The sequence below is a fragment of the Pipistrellus kuhlii genome, unplaced genomic scaffold (genome assembly GCF_014108245.1).
Source record: "Pipistrellus kuhlii isolate mPipKuh1 unplaced genomic scaffold, mPipKuh1.p scaffold_m20_p_18, whole genome shotgun sequence".
Taxonomy (NCBI): domain Eukaryota; kingdom Metazoa; phylum Chordata; class Mammalia; order Chiroptera; family Vespertilionidae; genus Pipistrellus; species Pipistrellus kuhlii.
Window position 1 is genome coordinate 24,055,370 of NW_023425493.1, and position 10,184 is coordinate 24,065,553.

General features: G+C 62.8%; 1 protein-coding gene across 2 annotated transcripts; it reads right to left on the reverse strand.

Moving 5' to 3' along the window:
• Window positions 1–562: 562 nt before the first annotated feature.
• Window positions 563–9,952, reverse strand: LRRC71 (leucine rich repeat containing 71). Of its 2 annotated transcripts, none has more exons than XM_036442083.2 (15): window positions 9,690–9,952; window positions 8,159–8,305; window positions 7,785–7,910; window positions 7,601–7,676; window positions 7,385–7,462; window positions 5,691–5,759; window positions 5,359–5,518; window positions 5,195–5,278; window positions 5,018–5,107; window positions 4,253–4,402; window positions 3,962–4,055; window positions 3,558–3,649; window positions 2,170–2,281; window positions 1,706–1,836; window positions 563–1,510 (listed from the first exon to the last, which is right to left on the reverse strand). In XM_036442083.2, the coding sequence occupies exons 1-15, from the start codon at window positions 9,850–9,852 to the stop codon at window positions 1,391–1,393; spliced, it is 1,692 nt and encodes a 563-aa protein (XP_036297976.1). In that variant the 5' UTR covers window positions 9,853–9,952; the 3' UTR covers window positions 563–1,390. The 2 variants fall into 2 exon arrangements, with proteins under 2 accessions (XP_036297976.1, XP_045439218.1); XM_045583262.1 differs by having other exon boundaries at window positions 2,170–2,284.
• Between the last annotated feature and the right edge of the window lie 232 nt (window positions 9,953–10,184).

Genomic DNA, 10,184 nt, shown 5'->3' on the forward strand with positions numbered 1-10,184 from the left:
GTTCCTCCTCCTGCGATGGATAGAGGGACAGAAGGAAGTCCCCCCCATCCGACATCCAGACCCAGCTCCCGCCATGTTCTCCCCCAAGCTCCAATGCGTGCTCACTGCAGTGCAGCTGGGCAAACTAAGCGACACAGCTCCATGGCCAAGACACAGACACACTCCACCCTCTTAATTAACACACACACGCCCATACAGGAGCAGTGGGTCCTACGTCACAAGACCTGAGCTGCCCTCAGGGAGCGGTGGGGCGTCTCAGGCTCCGCACCCCCAGGCCAGCGACGGCCAACAGCCACACCCTCACTGTCTGCCTTCACTGCTGGACTTGGAGACAGATCCTCTCTCAGCCCTCACCTTCCCCTCCCAAACCTGTCGTGATTCCAGGTGCTGCTGACCTCGGGAGCTTATGGTCTGGTTGGGCATAGACTCGGTGCACAGGTCATTGGTGGTGAAGTGCAGGAACAAGCATGGGGGCTGGAGATGCTTCGCAAGAAGCTTTACTTCAGAGCAGCGGTTCTCAACCTGTGCGTCGTGACCCCTTTGGGGGTCGAACGACCCTTTCACAGGGGTGGCCTAAGACAGCCTGCGTATCAGATATTTACGTTACGATTCGTAACAGCAGCAAAATGACAGTTATAAAGGAGCAACGAAAACAATTTTATGGTTGGGGGTCACCATGAGGAACTGTGTTAAGGGGTCGCGGCATCAGAAAGGTTGAGAACCACTGCTGCAGAGGGATTCAGGCAGGAATAACTGGCGCAGCCGAGGTGGCATCCTCGCCAAGCACCTGTGGTTGCTCGTGTTGGGAACCTAAAGCATGGCTGGGTTCCCTGCAGCTCGGCCAGCAGCCCAGAGGCCGAGCAGGTGGCCAGAGGCCTGGAGAGCCACTGAGCCTCACTAGAGAGTTCTCGGCAGGGAGAGCACATCTCTGTCGAGGCAACAGCGTACAGAGACGGGCCAGGTTACCTGCCCAGCGGGGAAGGAGGGACACTCCTGGAAGCTCCCGTGACGTGGCTGCCGGCTCCCGGGAGCCAGCCCTGTGCGCACTCCGCCTGGTCAGTGGGCCGCTCAGGGAGCCACACCGATGGGCCCCAGCTCTCCCGACGCCGCTGGCCCCTCACCGTTTGGGTGTAGGGTTTCAGACGTCGAGGTGCGTGTGCTCTAGGAAACGGGAGAGCAAGGCCCGGCAAACGGCAGCGATCCCGCCAGTTTGGCCGTGACATGAACAGAGTCCGAACGTCCCAGGTAGTTCCAGAATAAAGCTTTAAACAACTTCAAGGGGGGAGAGTACAGCAGCGGCCTTCGTACCTGACCGGAGATCTCGCTCAGCCCACACCGGACAGGAGATGCTCCTGTGACCAGCGTCCGGGCCGGAGGTGCGAGGGGGCGGCTAGGTGGCCGACGCCGTGGACTCCTCCTCCCTGTGCTTGGCCTTGCTGATGGGGTCCCTCGGCAGCATCAGGTCCTGAATCATGATGTACATGGGGTTTTGCGGGGAGAAGTTGTTTTTCTGGAGGAGGAAGAGGAAGGCCGCCGGCTGGCAAAGGGGATGGAGACGCGTTTTCTGGGAGGAAAAGCTTCCTGGGCCAGGACGGGCGAGGGGCTGCGGGGCTGCTAACCTTGCAGCGAGCCGGACGGAGGGGAGGGCGTGCGTGGTGGAAAGACCCCAGAAACCACAGGCCGGGGCGCCCCGCAGGGGACTCACCGCCAGGTTCAGCCGGAGCAGCCCCGTGGGGCCCTTGGGCGCGCTCTTGGAGGCCTTGGAGGACTGCGGCTGGGCCTGGTAGCGCGCCACGCCGAGGAAGCCCTCCAGCCCCACCTCCGTGATGCGGTTTCCTGGCGGGAGGAGCGACAAGGTGCCTCTTACACCTCCACCCCCTCAGGGGCAGCCCCCCTCCACGCCAGCTCCCAGCTCACCCGCGAGAGGGCTCCTCTCCCCAGCCTGCCTTCACTGCTCCGACCGACGCCCCCTCTGCCTGCCCTCCGCCTTTCTCTGCCCCGGCCCCGCCCCCACCTCTCCCTCCTTCCCTTCAAACTGCCCGGCCGGGACCTGACTTCCTCTCACTCAAATGTCCCTCCCGCCGGGGGAGAACCAGGCTCCGCTCTGTGGGGTCAGGGTGGGGGCCCCCAGCAGCCCTGAGACAGGAGGGCGGGGGCGGGAGGACGCACGGATGAGGTTGAGGTGCAGGAGGACCTTGTTCCCAGGCATGAACACTTTCCCGTCTCGGTGTTCCACGGGCTCCAGCAGAGGGTTCACCATCTCTGTAGCCTCGATGATCAGCTGCTGGGGTAATCGGAGAGGTTAGCCAACAGGCCACTCACTCACTCATTCGTTCATTCATTCATCCGACATGCATGTTCTAAGGGCCGGCTACGGTCCAGGCAGCGTTAGGTGCCGGGGACACGAAAGTAAAGATGCACCTCAAGAGGCACCTGGGCATGGGGGCAGGAGGGGAGATGGCGATGTGGATGTGGCCAGCGGCAGAGGCCAGCTCCGGGTCCTGCAGGAGCACCAGCCCCGGCTCCCAGGGAGGCGGCCTGGGAGCTGAAGTCTGAACGGTGCCCAGCAGGTACCAGACAAAGGTGAGAGGCACAGAGAGCAGGACAGGGCACACGGGTTTTCCCCATCTCCTAAGGGCTAGTGCTCCGAGGGCAATGATGGAGGGCCGGGTGGAGAGAGGATCAGGAGAGAGTGCCTCAGTCCCGGTGAGAGAGAGCAGCCTGGACAAGACGGACAGCGGAGTGCGAGGCAGCCTCACTCCTCCTGCCTGACCGCCCCCTTTTGTGAGGTCTTGTCCCGGATGCCAGGAGGACCCCTAAAGGGAAGGCCTCCTGGTGGACGGAGCCTCGGAGAGGAGGGCTGGAGGCTGGCAGGTGGGAGCTCATCGGCGACAGTCCAGGAAGCAAGGAGCAGACTGGTCCCAGCGGGAAGGGGAAGGGAGGCCCCAGGGCAAAGGAGAGGGTCTGGAGGAGCCTCACACACAGTTTGTGTGTGTGGGGGGGGGGGGGGGGGGGGGGGGGAATGACTCTGAGATGCCCCGTTCCCAGGGCAGCTGTGCCAGCCAACGGTGGAGGTGGTGATGGTTACATCAGTGGCCTTTTGGGGAGCAAACTGACTGGAGACGGGGTCAAATGTGTGAGCTCCTAATAAGCAAGGAAAAAGAAAGGGGGGGGGGGGGGTCCGAAACCGGTTTGGCTCAGTGGATAGAGCATCGGCCTGCGGACTGAGGGGTCCCGGGTTCGATTCCAGTCGGGGGCATGTATCTTGGTTGCGGGCGCATCCCCAGTGGGGGGTGTGCAGGAGGCAGCTGATCGATGTTTCTCTCTCATCGATGTTTCTGACTCTATAACTCTCTCCCTCTCTGTAAAATATCAATAAAATATATATTTAAAAAAAAAAAAAAGAAGAAGAAGGGGAGGGCATCCTGCTCTCCCCCAGCAAGCCCAGGCTGGGGTGGGTGTCCAGTGGAAGCGGCCGCGGCCATGGCACAGGGCATTCGGGGGTCTCCTGGGACGTGTCCCGTCCACACACACACCCCCGCCTCCCCCGAGCCCACCTCGGACTCCAGGAGGGTGCTGCGCTTCTCTTTGCTCCCCGTCTTGGTGCCTTTCCCCTTGGTCGGCTTCTGCTGCTCGGGGATGGTCACCTCTGGGGCGGGAAGAGGGTCGGAGTGCGCCGTGCAGCCCTCCGTTACCACCCGGATCCCCCCCAGAGAGGGGCTGGGCCAGGAAGGCCCCCCCTCCAACCGGGTTTGGGTGCCACAGAAACAGAGCCGAGGGGGCCCTCTTCTCAGGGCAAGGCCAGGGGTCTGCCCAGGGAACCGGGGCGCAGGGGTCAGGATGTGGGGCGAGGCGGGGCTTCCCACGCCATCTCCCGAGGGGCAGCGGACTGGCCAGGAGGGCGCCCCGAAGGCCGGCCCATCCCTCCCGCGTCCCGCCCGCTGCGGGGCCCAGCACGCACTCCCCTTGCTTGTCTTGGGGGCCTCTTCCTTCTTGAGGTTTCCTGGGATGGGGGACTGTCCGGACCCCGACTTCTCCTCCTTCTTCACCACTTCCTGTGAAGGACGGAGGACGACAGAGGGAAGTCCTCCCTCCCTCGGGGGCGGGGAGCGGCTGGGGGGAGGTCTGTGCTCGGACCGGGCCTGAGACGGCCTTGAAGGCCTCCTTCCCTCCCGCTCCACCTGCCCCCACCTCGAAGCTCCCCTTCCTCCGGCTCCCCTCCAGACGGCCCGAGGCTCTCTCTCGCACCCACCGCTGCCTTCTCCTTTTTCTTGATCAGGCCCTTCGAGGTCTTCACTGCCATCATCTTGTCCGCCTTGTCCATCAGCGCCACGCTGCTGACTCCCATCAGCTGGATCTTCTCTCGCTCCGTTTTGGATTCCCCATGCCGAGAAGAGGAAGGCTGTGCTCACAAAGGGGAGGGGATGGAGGCAGGCGCCGGTGGCCTTCCCCAGCGGGGGGAGGGGGGTCCGACAGGCAGCACCCTAACCCCCGCTGCCTGCCTGCGCGCCAGCACAGCGCCTCTGGGACTCCCGGGGACGGCGGTGCTGTGGGGGAGAAATGGCCGAGGGCCCCGGGGGACTCTCATTGCTCCCGTGTTTCACATGCATTTAATCCTCTCTGCAACCCTGGGAGTGAAGGGATTTTGGGTGCTAGCAGTCTAAATCTACTCCTTTCTCCAACATCCTCACCCGAGGATGTGTTTTTATTGATTTTTAGAGAGAGGAAGGGAGCGAGAGAAACAGCCATCCGTTCCCTACTGCACCCACCATGACCGGGAATTGAACCCATGACCTTTGGGTGTGCGGGAAGATGCTCCAACCAAGGGAGCCACCCTGGCCAGGGCTACTCCTTTCTCTTAACCAATACGTCCTGCCCACGGGGGGATTCCGCAGGGACAGCCCGCATGTGTGCGGGGCCAGCGCAGAAGCTGGGCAGGGGACAGTCAGGACGGAAGACGGATGGACGGGGACAGGGCCCGGGAGCTGAGAGACGGCGGGGCTGGGGTGCGGCTCACCGACCGCAGGCGCTCCTGGGTGCCCTTCTCCAGCAGGAGGCGCCGGCGCTCCACCACCTCGGTGTGTGTCAGCTCGAAGGGCTGCAGGACCTGGGCCCAGGCTCAGCTGTCAGACCCCGGGGAGCCCACCCACTCACCCAGGAGGCCACCCACTCATCCAGCCCGCAGCCCGCCCACCTCGGCCAGCTTCAGGGCGCCTTTGTCCTGGATGCGGTTGTGGGCCAGGGACAGCCACAGCAGAGAGCGGTTCAGCCGCAGGCCCTGGGGGGCGGGGAGGGGTGTGACCATCGGCCGGAGGGCACCCCCCCCCCAAGCCTCCCGTCTCCCTCCCGGGCACGCACGTCCGCGATGTAGCCGGCGCCCTCGTCCCCGATGTGGTTGAAGCCCAGGTTGAGGGAGACCAGGGTGCGGTTGCAAGTGTGCAGCGTGGACAGCGCCTGGCCCAGCAGCCGCGCGCCCTCGTCGTCGATGTTGTTGTTCCGCAGGGACAGGTGCGTGATCCTGGGCGGAGGAGCCGGGGCTGGGCGCGCACCGGCTCTCAGGGAACTCGGGGGCCCGGGTCTGAAGTCCGGGGGGCAGGCATGGAGGGTGCCTGGGGGGGCGCAGGGGGGCAGGGAAGGGCGGGGACCAGGAGGGCTTGGCGCGGGGGCAGGCGGGCGGGACGGGGACTCACGTGCTGTCCAGCCCCATGAGCTTGTGGTAGGACTGCTCCGGCAGCGGGTTGGCCTCCAGGGACACCTTCCTGAGGGCGGAGTCGGTCTGAGCACCGGGGGGCGCCCCTGAGACCCGGGGGAGGAAGGGACGAAGAGGAAGTGGGGGGCTCTGAGGAGCAGCTTGGAAACAGAGTTAACGGACGGATCCCAATTTCAGAAACTACAGGAGAACTAACTTGTATTTAATCCTCCAGACTGAAAACCCAGACGTGTGGCCACGGGGAGGGGTAGCTCCCCAGAATTGTTTTTTGTAATATATTTTATTGATTTTTTACAGAGAGGAAGAGAGAGAGAGAGAGTTAGAAACATCGATAAGAGAGAGACGTCGATCAGCTGCCTCTTGCACACCCTCCACCGGGGATATGCCTGCAACCAAGGTACATGCCCTTGACCGGAATCGAACCTGGGACCCTTCAGTCCACAGGCGGACGCTCTATCCACTGAGCCAAACCGGCTTCGGCTTTCCCCAGAATTATTGATCTATGGTGAGGGGGCCTCTAGAACAACCCGAGGGCCCCTCTTCCCAGTGCCGCTATGCCCTGTAGGATCAACCCCCTTCCCGGGAGGGCGGCTGGGCCTGGTGGCTCACACCTGACCGATGGGATGTGGCAGAAGGGAGGGGAGGTCACGCCCACGGTCAGCTTCCAGGGCTGCCACCCTGAGCACTCTCTGGGTCGCGGAGCTGCCCGGTGGTGAGGGCTCTCAGCCCGCCCAGGAGGGGCTTGGGGCGGACACGCCCGGGGGAGCTGCCAGCAGCCCCGGCCTCACTCACACCCGCCTCCATTTACTCCGCGGGCACTGCGAGAAGCTTGTTGCTTTGCGCCCCTAAATGCAGAGGTGATTTGTTCTGAATTTGTAGCCTATCAATAAATAACGAATATGTATCCTGTCCACAAGGCAGCAGTTTCTCCGTCAGTGCTGCGAGGACAGAGGACTTTTCCCCAGTCACAATGCAAATGAATGACCAGAAGCGTCTCTATTTAAAAATTGTCTCCCTTGCCGAAACCGATTTGGCTCAGTAAATAGAGTGTCGGCCTGCGGACTGGAAGGTCCCAGGTTCAATTCCAGTCAAGGGCATGTACCTTGGTTTCGGGCACATCCCAGTAGGAGGTGTGCAGGAGGCAGCTGGTTGATGTTTCTCTCTCATCTATGTTTCTAGCTCTCTGTCCCTCTCCCTTCCTCTCTGTGAAAAATCAATAAAACATATTTTAAAAAACTGCCTCCCATGAGGCAGCACTACCTCTCTACTCCCCCTCCCTCCCCCCAGGGACCACTCTTTCACCCCCACTGTCCGCCCCCCCCCCCCCCCCCCGCAGCGCTGCAGCATCTGCTCCTCGGTCCTTCCCCCTCCCTCCCTGGACAGCCCGGTCCTGGAGGGTGAGAACCAGCCCTGAGCACAGCGCCAGGCCCCAGGCTGGAGCAAACCCTCCCGGGGAGCGCGGTGGGAGGGCCGATGAAGAGGCAGGCGAGGGGCCGAGGCCTCAGAGGGCAGCTCTGCAGGCGCTGGCAGAGGCAGGAAGAGGGCTCTGCTTCTTGTCAGGCAGGAGCTTCAAACCCAGCGGGCATCAGCCGCACTGTCTCCCAGGGGTGCCAGCCCCGGGCCCTGGGAACGGGGACCTGCCGCTGCCCTCCCTCCCCAAACTGCCCCTCTGACCTGAGTGTGGGTGAGCAGAGAGACAGCAGGGCGATGAACGTGGCCAGGGTCGTATCCGTCAGCCCCACCTTCCAAAAGCTGTGGGTGGAGGCGAGGAACGCAGCTGGAGCATCCTGCTTCCCACCCCCTCCTCCCTGCCACCCCTCCTCCTCCCCCACCTCCCCAGGATCCTCCCTGTCTCTTCCCTTCCTTCCTCTGAGCACCCCCTTCCCTCACTTGATGGACTGCAGCTGGTTGAGGGAGGGCAGGCACTTGGAGAAGATGCCCAGGATCCTCTCCTCCACCTTCCAGCCTAGGAGGGGAGGGAAGGGCGGGGCCTCAGGCCCGGGCGGGGCTGGTGGGGGGCCGAGAGGGAGGAGGGAGGGGGGCCGGGAGGAAGGGGGGAGGGGAGGGCGCCCACCGCGGATGTAGATTTCCTTCACGGTCTTGTCCTCGGGCTCCAGTTCCACCTGGATGGTGGGCCGGAAGAACACGTACTTGCTCTCCAGGCTGTTGAGGCTGCAGGAGCCTGAGGGCCGCTGGTCATCTGGGGGGAAGAGGCGAGGAGCCGGGGGCGGGGGGAGGTGTGGGAGATGCTGGCCGGGGCCTCCGCCGCTGGGGCCGGGCTGCGGTCTGCCAGGTTTGGAGGGAGATTTCCCCTGCACCTGCCCCCTGAAGCCCCCCCCCCACTTACACCCCCTGCCCTGCCCCCCACCCCCGCCATGCAGCCCCCGGTGCAGGGGGAGGCTGAGGTGGCTGAGGTGGCCCCGGCGGCACCCAGCTCCAGTCACTCACCCACCGGCTTCTCCGACACCGAGGAGGAGGGGACAAAGGTGGGGTGCGGGCGGGGCCGGGTGACCACTTTGGGGAAGTCGGCGTAGCCCAGGCGGGTGCAGAGCTCGGCGAAGTCGGTCTCCAGGAACCCGGTGCACTGGTACTCCTCTGCGGGCGGCGGACAGGGGGCAGCGCAGGGGGCTCGGCCTCAGGGGCGGGGAGGCCCCCTCTGCGGTGGACGGTCTTACAGACGTTTAACAAAGTCCGACCCACCGAAGCCGGTTTGGCTCAGTGGGTAGAGCGTCATTCTGTGGACTGAGGGGTCCCAGGTTCGATTCCAGTCAAGGGCATGTACCTTGGTTGTGGGCACATCCTCACTGACAAGCTGATAGATGTTTCTCTCTCATGGGTGTTTCTTTTCTTTTTTAAAAATATATATTTTATTGATTTTTTACAGAGAGGAAGAGAAAGGGATAGAGAGTTAGAAACAGCGATGAGAGAGAATCATCGACCAGTTGCCTCTTGCACACCTCTTACCGGGGATGTGCCCGCAACCAAGGTACATGCCCTTGACCGGAATCGAACCTGGGACCCCTCAGTCCGCAGGCCGACACTCTATCCACTGAGCCAAACTGGTTTTGGCTCATCGGTGTTTCTAACTATCTCTCTACCTTCCTCTCTGTAAAAAAAAAGTCAATAAAATATAAAAATAAAAAAATAAAAAAGAAGCCTTCCAATAAGTTCCCCTTTGTGGACCATTAACTTGGGCTGGGGTTCTATCACTTGCAACACACAGAGCCACACTCCCACCTAGACTTTTCGTGTGTTTTTTGTTTTGTTTTTATCGCAGAGAACATAAATTCCATGCATGCGGACTGCCCATCTTTCTCTCCGTGTTGCTTCTGGCTGAAGAGCAGGCACCTTCTGGTAGTCCACACACACACACACACACACACACACACACACACCGCCTCCCATCCTTCCCTGGCCCTTCTTTTCTCACACATCCCATCACAGCTTATTGTCTTTGTCAGCACCGCAGAGTGTGGGCTCTTTAAGGTCAGTTCCGTTCACACCTCTGCCAAGCTGAGATTCAAGAACTGTGATGTGAGTCAAACTGGGATCCACATTCCAGGACGGAGCGGCGAGCTGGGCACACAGTGGGTGTGCAGTGCATGCTTGCTGAGTGAACCAATGAGTTTGCAGTCTACAAAGCACGTCTCCACCTCCATAGGCAGGGCACGCATGGCACATCTCCATCCCACAGGGAAGCGCCGTGCCCGAGGCCACACGCTTCATGCCGGTGACCACTTACCACACTCCTGCACGTGCCAGGAGCCGGCACCTTCACACGCTGGACGTCAGCGGGTGGAGTCCTTTCCCTACAGCACTTCTCTGCACCAGAAGTCCTATTATTATTTCCCGGATCGCCTGTCTGCCCCGCCCAGCTCTCCAGTTCGGTGCCCGGCACCACAGTGCACCCTCCAGCCTGGCCGGCCGATCGGAGCCGCACAGCCTCGGGCCCGGTCCCCCAGCCCCGCCGCCAGCCTACCGGGGTTTTTGGGCTCCTCCTCGCCCACCGGCAGCAGCACTGTCGTCGTGGGCTTCTCCTTGGCCGCGCGATCCCCCTTCTTGGTCACTGTGCCCGACGACTTCTGGATCCCGGAACGCGTGGGCCTGGGGGAGGCGCCCTGCGTGCCCGACTCGACAGACATGCCGGACAGACCCTGGGACCCTCCCGCGGGCGAGGAAGCAGGGTGAGCGGTGACTCTGCAGGCGATCGGCCGGCTCAGGGGTCTCTGCTCCGCGCCCACCAGCCCGGCAGCGGCGCGGCTTCCGCGTCCCTCTCCATGGCAACCACAACGACGCCGGCGGGGCGGCCGCCCGCGGGAAGGGGCACCCGCAGTGTGTGCTGCGTGTGGCCACCAGAGGGCGCTGCTGGGAGGGGCGCAGCCGCAGGCGGCGGGGGAGGGGGTAAGGGGGAGGAGCGGCAGGACCTGGGTGGCAAGTGAGATCCTAGAGGGCAGGTGAGCCCTAGAGGGACCGG